Below are 12,765 nucleotides of genomic sequence, written 5' to 3' on the forward strand. Positions count from 1 at the left end.
GCCGCGGGAGCGGTGCCCCGGTCTCTGTTCCCTCGGAACGCCGCGGGGAGAGGACACCTCTCGAGTTGTAGCCAAAAACAAAACCTCACGGAAGGTAGTGGCGGTGGTAAAGGAGTTGAAGTCGGTACCTGTAGTGAATCGCAGACAGGGTATGAGCCTTCAGTTTGGCGCCAATTGCAATAAGGAGAAATCACCCCGTTGAGGATAGGTGATGAGGTAGGAGGTGTGAGGATCGGTAGTGGTGCTTCCTTGGTGTGCCCGGTAGGGGTAGGTGGGTCAAAGGTGGAGTAGCTGAGCAGCGCGGAAAAGACCGCTGTTATGCTACGTTTTGAAGATTTGCTTTTCAAGGAAGAAATACGTTTATGCTTTATATGATTTTTGTGTCTAGCACTTTAGCTTCATTCTTAGCAAGATGCTGCGAGCCTGTAGTTTTGGCTTAAGTGATGAACTGAGCTGTGTTGTAAAGAATTTGTCACTTTTTTTGTTAAGGTCAGGCACCATGAATGGAAGGGAAGAGTTCTCCTTGTTGGATGATAGTCATAAAGAGCTTCCCACAAGTAGAATGAAAAGTGTGAGGTATGTGAATTTTGAGATGGTGGTTTTAATATCTTTTAGCTCTGACAGTGCAATTACGAGGAAATGGAATTGAGAATATGTAGAAAGTAACGTTTGTAATCTGTAGTATTGTAAGTGAGTTCATTTTTATGGGTTATGTATGTGAGTAAAATACATACGGGGACGCATTTTGTATTTGGAGTAGGTTTGTGAAAACAGACATTTTAAATACATCTTGGTATGCTGTCWAATACTGTATTGTACTGGTCTGCATGTGTTTTTTGCAAGTTATCACTGTTGATTTATTCAATACATTTTACATAATTAGAATGAATATGATTAAAATTGGTTCTATAACAATTTATTCATGCTGATTCTAGTTACCTGAAATACTGCATACCTTAAAGCTATAGTATCACTTTTATGTATGATGAATTCAATGACTTAGAGCTAAAGCACTCCTCCAGTTAAGAGAAGGTGACCTTTTATTTGTGTTTCATTAACTGTGGCTTCTTCATAATGTTAATTGGTAAAAGTGGGTGAGCTAAGAGAACTGAAAGTCAGAATTACTTTCTTACTGATAATCCTGATGGTCCTAAACCTTTTCTTTTACCTCTGCAGGCAATCTGTTAAGCTACTAGAAGAGCATTTTGCAGAACCARTTCAGAAAAACAGTGATTTGTGTCATATGTCAAAAGCTGTCAGTGCGGAAGGTAAGGCTTTGGGATCTTCACTTTCAGCAGTTCTGTCGTGTGCACTACTCAATGTTAGTTTTTATTTTATATGGTCTCTTAAGGACAGTTAATGGGCTGCTAGATTTGATTAACATGTTACTTAGCAGTAGTTAGCAAGAATGATCAATACCCTTTGATTCATCTCCTGCTGTTTTTCTTGACAAAASGATTGACAAGTTTGTTCTAACTCATTTTTCTGGGTGTTTTTGTATGAGTAACTTTTCTCCAAGAGTTGGACAGTTGTATGGGAAGTGTAGTATTTATGGGGTTTATGAAGCAATTTTTTTTCCGGCACTTAACTATGCTTTTTGAATGTGGTTTTTATTTTTGCGTTTTTGCCTTTCGTATGTTTATCCTGTACTGAATTTTGCAGCAACGTAATGTTGCTAATGATATTTAGATAATGCCCTAATCAGTACATGCAAGTCAGTCTTTGTAATTCTCAGGTAAGTTTTATATCTGGACTTACCTGGGCTTCTATTCCTAGCTTTTAAATTCTCTCATTAAAAAAAGTCAGTGTTCTAATTCCTGTTGACTTGGTAATACCATTTAGAAGACTACACTGGTGATGGTGTATTAGTATTGTCTTGTGGATTTGGATGCCCTGCAAGGAGTGTTTTTTTTCTATGCTTGCTTTTTACAGTGTTGCATGGTGGTGGGAAGAATGAAGACCCTGACTTTTTTTGTTTCTCTTCTCCAGAAGTAAGTTGATCTAAAGCTGTCTGTTCAGTAGTCACTGCGGTGATCTGAAGTAGCAATATTATAGAATCTTGTGCATTTTTATTGAGAGTGATTAAAGAAGGCTCAGGTCACCTCTGAGCTAAGAGCCTGTACATTCTGACRACCTACTACCCCAGCAAGCGTTTACTAGCATTTGTCATTGCTCTGCATTGCTGTCTAGCGCACATCAAATGTCCAAAGCCTGGTTTTAGGAAGGTGTATTTCTACACTTCTCATTACTGCCTCATGTTGCCAGGTCTGTTCCATCCTCTTGTGTGCACACACTGTATATTTATGTACATYTTCTGTCTTTAAAAAATAGATAGAAGAAAACTTCACTTTGCCCAACAGAGTAGAAATTGAGTTTTTTGGCTTCCACATGTAAAAAAAAAATGCCTTGCATATGACTCTTCTGTGTTATAACATGGTAAAGCCATTCGTTTTACAAAGCTCTGTTTTGGACAAACCTTAAGAGCTTTTTTTTTTTTTCCCTCTTACAAAATTCAGATTTAATGTTTATTGCAAAATACAAATGAGTCAGATCATTGGCATTTAAAGCCTTGTGATTATGCCATATGGAAAATGTAAATTGTAGAATCTGGTTCAGTTACTCAGTATGTCACAAGTTTTGCATAATAATGTAARTAAATGCAAACAGAAAGTTGGGATTCCTTTCCGAAGAATGCTTTTATTTATTGCAAAAGTGCACTGATGGCTACAGATCTACTTAGAAACTGTTTCTTTAGACCTCCCCTTGCACAATTCAACAACATTTTGAAACTTGGTCTAATTGAAATGGYGGGTGGGGATGGATACTGAAGGTAAAAACAGGTTTATATTTTTTTTCCAAGGACTTGTCTGTAACTCTGTGTTTGGACTTACTTTCTTTTTCYCCCTCTGAATTTAGACTAGATCGAACTTTAAACTTGGTCTGTATGGTGGCAACCCAGAAAGACAAGCAAGGTAAACCTTTAYTGAATCTTTTCATGTGTTTGGATGCTGGCCTGCGGGAAGACTTGATAATGTAAGCACTTCCMGACATTTTCCTTGGGCTGATTTTTTTTAATGTGTTCTTTAAACTTTGCTCCTGTGTCATTGRTATGAGTGTCTAGTACTGTATAAATGCATTGAGTACAGGTATTGTTTCAGTGAGAGGCAGCAAGAAACTAATTGGTTTGGCTTGAAAATGTATGAAACTGAGGTAGATGGCTGGTAAGAGTTTAGAGCAAGAGAGAGGTGCTGAAATGTGAGACTGAGGTAGGAAGGACTGTGCCTCCTCCTCACTGCCTGCTGATCCCATCACACCTTCTTCATTGTTAACTAGTCACAACTATATGAAGATTAGATGCRAGCAGTAATCTGTGGTATTGTCAAATCTGAATTACATTTACTTATTTGCCTAGTCAGTGTGAACCTGAAGGAAATCTTAAAGTGGGAATCTTTCTACCCACAGTGTTACTGCTGTAGAGATTAATGTTCATGCAAATAAGGATAGCCTCAGATAATCCTTTCCAATCCGTTGCATAAGGAAGATGTAGGAAATCTATCTTCTGAGTTTGGTGCATGTAACATGCACTGCTAACCTTGCCCAAAGTAAAATAAAACGTTAAGATGTTACATATGACTGTCAGTCTCTGCAGCAGTGTTCTCCAGATCTGCTCACAGTCTGTCAGTTGCAACAAACTGAGCACAGGAAGAGCCCAACAAGGCTTCCTGCAATAAGGCTGGTTTATAGACTTATAGATTAAGATTCTCTTTTATGAGAATCTTGACAGAAGTTGTAGAAGAGCAGCTGTGGGTGAATGTGGAGTGGAATTTAAGAGCCTTCCTAACAGGTTGCTGATAAATAGTTTTGCTGTCATCTGGCATGTATTCTAAAGATTTTAACAACAAATGAAGAGTRAATCCTGGAATGTTCGTAGTCGCACATTTACTCTTGCTGAGGATGAGAATCACTCCCAGCTACTAAGGTTTTGTTCAGCCTTGCCAAAATTGTCAAATGAAAAACAGCTACTTTTAAGGGGATTGTTGTAAAAAGGATTTTTTTTAATGGGGTATCTGCTGTATGTGTGAATTCAAATAAGTGTGTGCATGTATTTAGTGATAGATTTTTAAATACTTGCATATAAAGCATTTGTAAGAAGTTTTTATTTAAAATGCATATGTCTGTTCTTAAAAGTTTTTTGTTTGCAGGCCTGTCAGTGACAATASTAAAGAGAAATATATTCAGCACCTGTTTACTTCCAATGGTGGGCTGAGTGATGGATCAGCTCTAGCTCCATCAGCTGACATGGTGTGTTAATATGAAATTTCCTTGTGTTCTCACTTGGTTTTGTATATGCATAGYTAATAGTACTTTGTAAAACACAAAACCCTCCAGCCTTAATAAGTTTGTGCTATTGTTCTGTCTTAGCATAGAACTAATGTGCAACTATAGTGTTGATAAAATAATTTGACAAAATCAGTGCAGTTCAAATCCCCCAGTGTGATCATATCTGAAGACTGTTAGTTCTATTCAGCTGCTGTGAAATTATGTCTTTTGAATTTAGCTTTTCTTAAAAGATATGCCAGGTTTCATAGCATTTGAGTTGGGAATTTCTTTATTTTGAAATTTGAGGCATCTGCAAGACTCATGCTCACCTCCTGAAAGCAGTAATTCAGGGCAACAAGGTTGTCAGACAAATGGATCTCTCTTTAAGCGTTCGGTTACATTGCCTGACCCCATCTTTCTGAATGAGGTTTGTGATGTTTTAGACCAGGGGATCTAAAGTTGCGGATATTTTAAAGTGACGGAAAAGGAAACTGCGAAGTAACTATACATCCAGTGCCAGTCATGTTTTCTTGTGTAGAGATTGTCCTGTATGCTGACCTTGAAAAATTCATAACTTGCAAAAGTCTGATGTGGTTTTTAGGTAGTTTTGTTACAGTGCCCATTGAAGTTTGAAAATGGTTTTCTTGTATCAGCATGATATTGCGACTAGCTACATTTTTTTTTTGGTTTTTTTCCACAAGTGATATTCCCAAATATTGCCAGTATTGCCATTCTTCAATCTTGCATGATTTTTCTGTATTCATAACTTTATTTTGCTTTTTATTAATGTATTCTCTTCATTTGGTTTTTAGTATATCAATATGCAATTAAATTTTTTGTGTTTAGAAAAACAAGTTTATACTCTTTCAGAAATGTAGTGTAATGAAGTGTAAATGTTCTCAGTGTAATTCAGGTGAGCCAAGTATTTTGGGCCTGATGGCCACTGTGGAGCTGCTCTGAGTCTTTACAGAGCACATCAGTCACCCACCTCAGATGTCTCTGTCATAAATGGCAAATGGTTATTGACCATCTTGTCTTTTAGTCATGCAAGCAACTTYATATTCATTGGCAAACCTTTCCTTAGGAAAACAACGCTGGGCAAGATATTGAGGAAGCTTTGTGCACAGCTGTTAATAATCTTGGCTACTTCCATGATGCACACAAGGTTGGTGTAAATCAATTAAATAAATCATGAAATACTAAATCCTGTCCTAGACAGAACATTTTTGTTTTAAACAGTCACACATTAACACAATATTTAAATGTGCTTTTCCTACYTTTGTTTTGCTGTCTCTTGTCCTTCAAGCATTGTATCATTTCTGTGAATATGCACCCTTAAGCTCCAGCCTACAGTCTGAGTAGCTTGCAAAGGAGTACACGAGCCTGTGCATAATTTAGAGTTAATAGAGTTCATACTTATATTTAGCAGAACTGTATGCAAGCCAGTCTTTAAGTACTAGGTTTTTTTTTCCTTGAATCAGTGTGAAAAAGCATTTGTTCTTGCTCTAGCAACTACCATAACTATTTCATTCTGATGTGCCTCATTCTGCATTTAAAGGTGGAAATGATGRTATTGTGGGCAACAGAAGTAAAAATATGCAAAAACATGTAAATCAAGTAATACATTTTTAGGCACAGTGTAAAACATAGGAGGAATCCTAAAGTAYCAGATAATGCTGTTAATAGGTTTTATTGGGTAACTTTTATCAATGATAATTTTTTATATAAACTTTAACTCTTCTTAAATGTGCTATAGAAAAGCTTACAATTCTGCCTTTGCCATTTATTTGCATTTTACTTGTACTATAAGACACAGGTATAGAAGTATTTAATGTTGCAAAAGTTTAATTCTGTTAAGTGTGGTATGAAAGGCCATTAAAGCCTGTTCTCCKTTCCCTTTCTAATTTGTTTTGTTGCAGTGGTCAGTCTTTCTGTTAAGAATTTTTGAGTTGTTGAATTCTTAATTCRTATACTAAAGCATGTTGTAAAAACCTCCTATTTCAGCAACTGTGATATAAAAACTCACGTACCACAGTGGTCTTCCAAAAGCTTTTCAACAAGGACTGAGAATTGCCAAAACAGTATTGCTCTACTAAGATTTTTTTTCCATAGTCTCTTCATTAAATGTAACTATAGTGACAAAACTGATGCTTAGCCAGAGGAAGAWTTTTTTTTGTTATTTTCTCTTTATGCGCACAATGAGTTTTTAAAAATAGTAGAAATCTCAGCATGCTGGTTATCTRTGTATGATGCTGTTTGAATGTCAAGTAAGGAATGTGAGGCAGAGGGCTTCATAGACCTAAAAGCTTCAGTTGAGGAGGATTCAAACAGCGTCAGCTGACTTCAAGTTAGAGAAAACAGGGTTGTAATGAGCTATAAGTGCTTTAAGGTCACTCTATCTGCTGAAGTATCAATCACTGTCTTACTGTTCACTGTTTCTGTTCTGAATTTTAAAAGTAGTAGTATTGTGAGAATAATGAAATAGCATTGAATAATAATTCATGTTTATTCATACTGAACAAAATAGGTACTGGAATACTTGGAGCTAAAAGTAAAGCGTAAAAAAGACAAAGTTACAGAAGCTGCAGATAGAACAATCGATGAACTTATTACTCTTCTGTCAAGGTAGTAATCTAGTTTTGTAGTATGGCACGGGTGTTACTTTTACCTCAATTAGAAAGAGGTTCTTGATAAAAGACTAAAATTTTGTTTTGAATTTTCTTATAGCATTATTTCATAGTACCTGTCTTTCRTTTTTGCCCTCTAATTGTGGCATCTTGGAGCTGGTTTGCATGGTTAGAGAGCACTAGCTTATGCTGCCTCTGCTCTTAAAAAAATAAGAACAACTCATTATAATGTTAATGTTATGAAAAAGCTCAATTTTAAGGTTAATACTGTTAGTGGATGATCAATTTTAACAGCAGAAATAACAAGGTTTTTTTTAATTGCAAATTAATTTTTTTTTTTTTACTTGTCAAGCTGACAGAAGCCCAAGGACACTTTATTTCTTGATTTTCACAAATATTTATATGTTCAGATTTAAGGGAGAGAGATGTTAAAGCTCAGGTTTCCAGAAGAACTTCTGAGGGGAGGGTTTTAGATCTCACCTTAGTAGAATGAATTGTAAGATCCAGCCGTTTATTTTTCACTTGGATATGTTTGGAAATGTCAGGAGGCTTAAATGGAAGAGTGCTCCTAATTTTCAATGGAAATCTTCGACTTCTGCAGTTCCTCCAGTTACAGAGTGTGTTTCCCATGCTTCTGCTTATCACTGTTTGGGAAAGATGGCTCTTGTATGTAAGATGTACCTACTCTGTGTTGTGTGGCTGGCAGTGGCAGCTGTGTGTTACTGTTCAAGTCTGAGTCTGTACAGTTGAACMCATAGTAAATTCTGAAAAGTAATGTTTTTAATACAGGAAAAGGAAATTGTTTGCAGARCTAAAGGAGATCAACAGTGACAGTGCTAGTATTGCAAAAGCTAAAGAAGTCATTGAAGAGAAGAAAAAGCACTTGATTCGTGCCATTAGGACAGCAAAGGAATTAAAATTTTCRCATTCTCTAAGAAATCGTTGTGATCTTGCTCAGGTAATTATGTTCCTGCACTGTGAARTAATTTATTTTTAAGGAATATGTTCAAATTTGGATTGAAAGTTTGTGATCCYAGTTTACAGACTTCAATACTGACAATACAATTTTTGGGGCATTGTACTCTTACCCCACCTGTACGCAGACATGGAATTTGTATTCCATCTTGGTCACAAGTTCCAGTCTGGTGACTGATGTGAAGCAAAARAAGGTGGTTCTTGTTTTGAAGAGTTTGGCATCTGAAACAGGAGATGGAGGGGGAGTATAGGAAAGCTGTGACACAGTATTGTGTCAATGAAAAGGTGGTGTTTGCATTACTTCAGTTTCTCAAGCCTTTTCCATKCCAGAGTTCTCCAACCTTCTCACTGAACTACTCCAGAATTGGTAGCCACATACACTGGATCCTCTTGGTCCCAGGCCTTTGCTTTCATTCTTTCTCTCCATCAYATCTGTTCTTCATAGAAGCATGCCACCTGCCATGCTTTGTCAGACCATACGTCCATCCTGTGGAGTCTCCTGTCTCTGGTGACAGRGACAAAAAGATGCTTGGAGGAAGCATTCAAGAAACTAGGTATTTAGGGATTATAGGAAGTTGAAGGTTAAGCATTTTAGTATCAGTAGGATACAGCAGGTCCATTAGACTGAATGAACATTGCCTCACTCGGTCATAAGCTTGTGTAACACTTTTAAATGTCATTGTAAAGCTTTTGGCAGTGTGCATGGGTGTGTACATATGTGCATTATATGTGTGTATGCATATGTAGTGCCAGTGAGTTCCACGATTTACTTTTTAAAATTAGGTTAATATAAAATAGCTTCCTCTGTTCTTTCAAAATGTGCCACCTAGTTATTTCATTTGGAGCTTTAGTTGTCCTTGTGTTGAGAAAAAGAATGAATAATTGGTCTTATCATTTTTGATGAAATGTGCTTTTCAGAATCATCCACCCTGCAGCCATTTGTCACTTTCCATATGAAGAAACTGGGTCTTCTGAGAGCGCTCTAATCCCTCCCTTTTTTTCTGTCATTTGCTTCTATCTTACCATTTACTTCTATCTTGATTTTTTTGGGAACTGGCAGCCACCACTGTCCCCTCATAGGCCTGCCTTCTTACTTAGAGGTCACTTTCTTGTTAGATATTGAAACAGTATCTGACTTTTCTTCTGTTTATGTGCTGAGATTACAGAATMCCAACCATTAGGTCCTAGCAAGGCAAGAAGACATATTTGAGAATTAGCTATTGGCTGAATTCTTGGGGTTTTTACCATAAAGTTAAAGGTGTCATGCTATTGATAATGTGTCTATATAATTTATTTTCTGTATAATGGAAGCTAAGATTGTACTTCTTCATTTCAGATTATTTATGATTTGAAGTTGCCAGTTGAGGCTGAGCTCTCAAGAGTGGAGAGTTTAAAGGAAAAAGTACTTTCAAGGTAAGTGGTCGGAGTGGGAGATAACCAGTGCCTCTTTTTACCGCCCTGTTTCTCTTAATTACAAAAACTGTTCATGTAACAGCTGAACAGCAGAAATTGAGCTTCTCACTTGCAGTTGGCTGGAAAACAACTACATAAACTCCTCAGTAACRATAGGCAGCAGCCTTGATGTGAGGTGTGAGGGAGGAAACACACAGAGTTTGCTGCTGTATGGACAAATACAAGCATTTTAAAAATCCTTGATGTGGCATCCTTGGCAGACTTCTGCCACTTCTAAAGTTTTCCTTCCCATATGAGTAGAAATAAATCGGGAAAATAATGGCTTCATTATTTATTCTTTTAGTGAATCCGTTTCTGACCTTCAGGAAATACTTAAATGTTTTTTGCCTTGCTGATGTCTAAAAAAAATGTATGGAAAATCCCAGTTGCCACACTGTCCTCATTGCAAGTGACTTGGAATTTCTGTAGTAGAAATGAGTAAGGAAGTAGGTCACAGCTGTGGTACACCTGATCCTGTGCAACTGGGTCATAAGTGCTGATACCCTAGTGTATAAAGGCCACACTCAGAAATGATGGAGGGACAGAACAAAGATGGTGCTAGTTTGGAACATCTTGGGAGTCCCATTATATTTCAGGATATGGAGCCACTCTGGGAACAGAGGGAGGGTARTTGTGCCATCAAATTCTGGCTGCCACAGAGAAATGAAGCTTAGCAAGTTGATTATTTGCACGCTAAGTGAACAATTTCTGTAGGATCATAGAATTGTTTAGGTTGGAAAAGACCATTAGGATCACTGAGTCCAACCATTAACCTAAGACTACCAAGTCTGCCTTTATCATGTTTTTAAGTGTAGTGTCTGCATGTCTTTTAAATCACAGAATCAGAAAGGTTTGGTTTGGAAGGGACCTTTAAAGGTCGTATAGTCCTAGCATCCTTCAGCGATCAAAGGCATCCTMAATTAGATCAGGTTGCTCAGAGCCCCRTCCAATCTGACCTTAAAACTTTTCAGGGATGGGGCATTTACCACCATGCAGGCTACCTGTTCTGCTGTTTTACCATTCTTGATGTAAGAAATTCTTTTTATCTAGTCTGWATTTAGATTCCCTTACTTCAAGGGTTAATGGTTTTAAACTATGACAACATGCTCTACCAGAAAATTTGTGTCTTGTCTGGAAGGTGCTATGAGGTCTCCTTCATGSCTTGCCTTCTCCAGGCTGAACAATCCCAGCTCYCTTAGCCACMTGCCTCCAGGTATGGTGACTCAGCCAATTTCTGGGTGTGTTGTTCTAATGCTGGACAATAATTGGGACTCCTCCTGTCATGTTAGTTGAGTTCTTGAGTTAGAATTGGATAAAGCAATCTATAAAATCTAGAAAACTTAAGCCCAACCTACCAAGTCACTGTTTTGAAGGTACRGTCAGTGATGAATGAGGATTTTTAGAGAAGCCTATTTAAATGCACAATGGTAAATCCTCTCAACTTAGAAGAAAGCTGAAACAAAAAAAAAAATCCAATCTTTTTACATTGGAAAACTTTTAAAGATCTTCAGCCGAACAGAGGACAAATGAGACCTGATGAGGGATAGTATAAAGTCATTACATACCTTGTACCACTCCAAAATAACACCCAAGGTGGAAAAAAAAGTCAGAACTAGCAGATGCATAGAAGTTGAGGTATGTGCTGTTGACATGAAATGTTGTAGAAGAAAGAGGGGCTATGTTCTTGGAGGGGCAGTGGGAGAGAAGCACAGACAGCTGTTCAATGCTATTTATATTTTAGTTTCCATTAATTAAAACTGGATAGAAAAGCTAAGGCATTTATTTGTTATATTCACAGTTCAATTCGCCTAAAGGTAAAAGTGCTTAAAAATTTTGCCAATTTTCTTTGGTAAAGAAAATAGCTAATAGTGTAGCAATAAACAGCATATATTTTGGACTTGAGTTATAATTTTGTTCTTTACAAAGAAAAGAAAATTCTTTTTCTCTGTGCAGAATAATGCATTGAACTAAACTGAGTATAGATGTGAAAAGTGAGTGAATATTGCAGTACTCTGTGCATGAGGGAGAAAGCAAAAGACAAGAGTTTTTAAGTATGAGCATGAACATACATGAGCAGCCAAATCTGTATTTTGTAGGAAGAAATAAACTGGAGTAGGTAATTAATCKCTTACCTTCCCCTCCATGAATATTGTGCTGAAAAACACTGTAGATCTCAARGTGATTCAGATATTCATGTCACTTTCTGTAATATTTGTTCTCTTCTCTTGAGATTGTTCCTGAACTCTTTGGAGATTACATCTTCATTAGAAAATTTGGGCGAGATTAAATGGGGAATGACAGGGAAGTAAGTATCTTTTTAATGAAAGAGAATAGGTGCAGTAACTTACCTATTCTAGTGGTTAAGTATTTATTGGAGATTAAGTAAAAAAACCCTGTAGATGCTTATGGAATTCTAAGAATATATTGAAGCAAAACAARTCTTCAGATGATGGTATTTCGATCAGCATTCCAGTTGGTCCAGTGTGTGTTTCAGTTCTGACATTTTGGTTTTACTTGTGTTTTGCCCAAGTATATTTTGCTGAATCACTTAAGTTRCCTAGATTCTGTTTATGCTGTTTACTTTTCAACTTTGGTTGGCATTTAATTATTCAGTTAGGCTGGAAAAGATCATTGAATCAAACTGTAAAACCTAACACTGCCAACACAACCACTAAACATGTCCCTGAGTGCTGTGTCTACATGTTCATGGTACATGTAATACCATGTAATCCCATAATAGAGATGTTTATCATTTCAGCATATGAAAATTTATGTAATTGTAAATAAATCTCTAAAATGAGCAACAAATACTGAAATTGGTAGTATTTCCAGCTTGCAGTTCAAATACTGTTTGTGTCACATGCCAAAAGAAGCTTCTTAAGATTAACAAAAAATATTTTTATTTTTAAAATTACAATTGCTTTTTTTTTTTATTAGCTTTTTTGTCCCTGTGGTCTTGGACTAAAACTTGAGAAAATTGAACGAAGTTGCTGTTAGGGCTGTTGTAGTTAACACTAATTGTGCTAAATAAGGTTTACTACATACTGTAACCTTTGAATATCCTACGTATGACATTAAGTAGTATCTATTAGTATATCAGAAGCATCTGATATGCTGTTTGTTTTTAATATTAACKATCTTATCCCATTATTAACTCTTTTTCAGATAGTTGGTATTATTACCAGTGGTCTCTGATCATCTAAGCAGGGGTAGCTCCTGCACTGAACCATGCCCAAGAAACATATGCTGTGTCTATGACAATTCTTTTTAGGATTCAGAAGTCATGCTGCTGTTTTTTGTTGTCTTGGTATTCAAAAACTTAACACAGTTTATTTCTAGCAGATCTTATGAGGTGWTTTTTTAACATAGTGATGCATTCTTAATAAAACCT

General features: G+C 36.7%; 1 protein-coding gene across 1 annotated transcript in view; it reads left to right on the forward strand.

Moving 5' to 3' along the window:
- Positions 1-499: 499 nt before the first annotated feature.
- Positions 500-12,765, forward strand: part of RNF17 (ring finger protein 17) — a 37,623-nt gene continuing 25,357 nt past the window's right edge. The window contains exons 1-10 of the mRNA XM_057368470.1: positions 500-576; positions 1,177-1,268; positions 1,933-1,991; positions 2,917-2,972; positions 4,203-4,302; positions 5,405-5,485; positions 6,848-6,945; positions 7,737-7,905; positions 9,259-9,335; positions 11,605-11,679. Coding sequence (XP_057224453.1) covers positions 500-576; positions 1,177-1,268; positions 1,933-1,991; positions 2,917-2,972; positions 4,203-4,302; positions 5,405-5,485; positions 6,848-6,945; positions 7,737-7,905; positions 9,259-9,335; positions 11,605-11,679 — 884 coding nt within the window. The remainder of the gene's footprint in view (positions 577-1,176; positions 1,269-1,932; positions 1,992-2,916; positions 2,973-4,202; positions 4,303-5,404; positions 5,486-6,847; positions 6,946-7,736; positions 7,906-9,258; positions 9,336-11,604; positions 11,680-12,765) is intronic.

This window comes from Malurus melanocephalus, unplaced genomic scaffold (assembly GCF_030028575.1).
Source record: "Malurus melanocephalus ecotype Western Australia unplaced genomic scaffold, MMel_1.1 scaffold_93, whole genome shotgun sequence".
Classification (NCBI taxonomy): Eukaryota; Metazoa; Chordata; class Aves; order Passeriformes; family Maluridae; genus Malurus; species Malurus melanocephalus.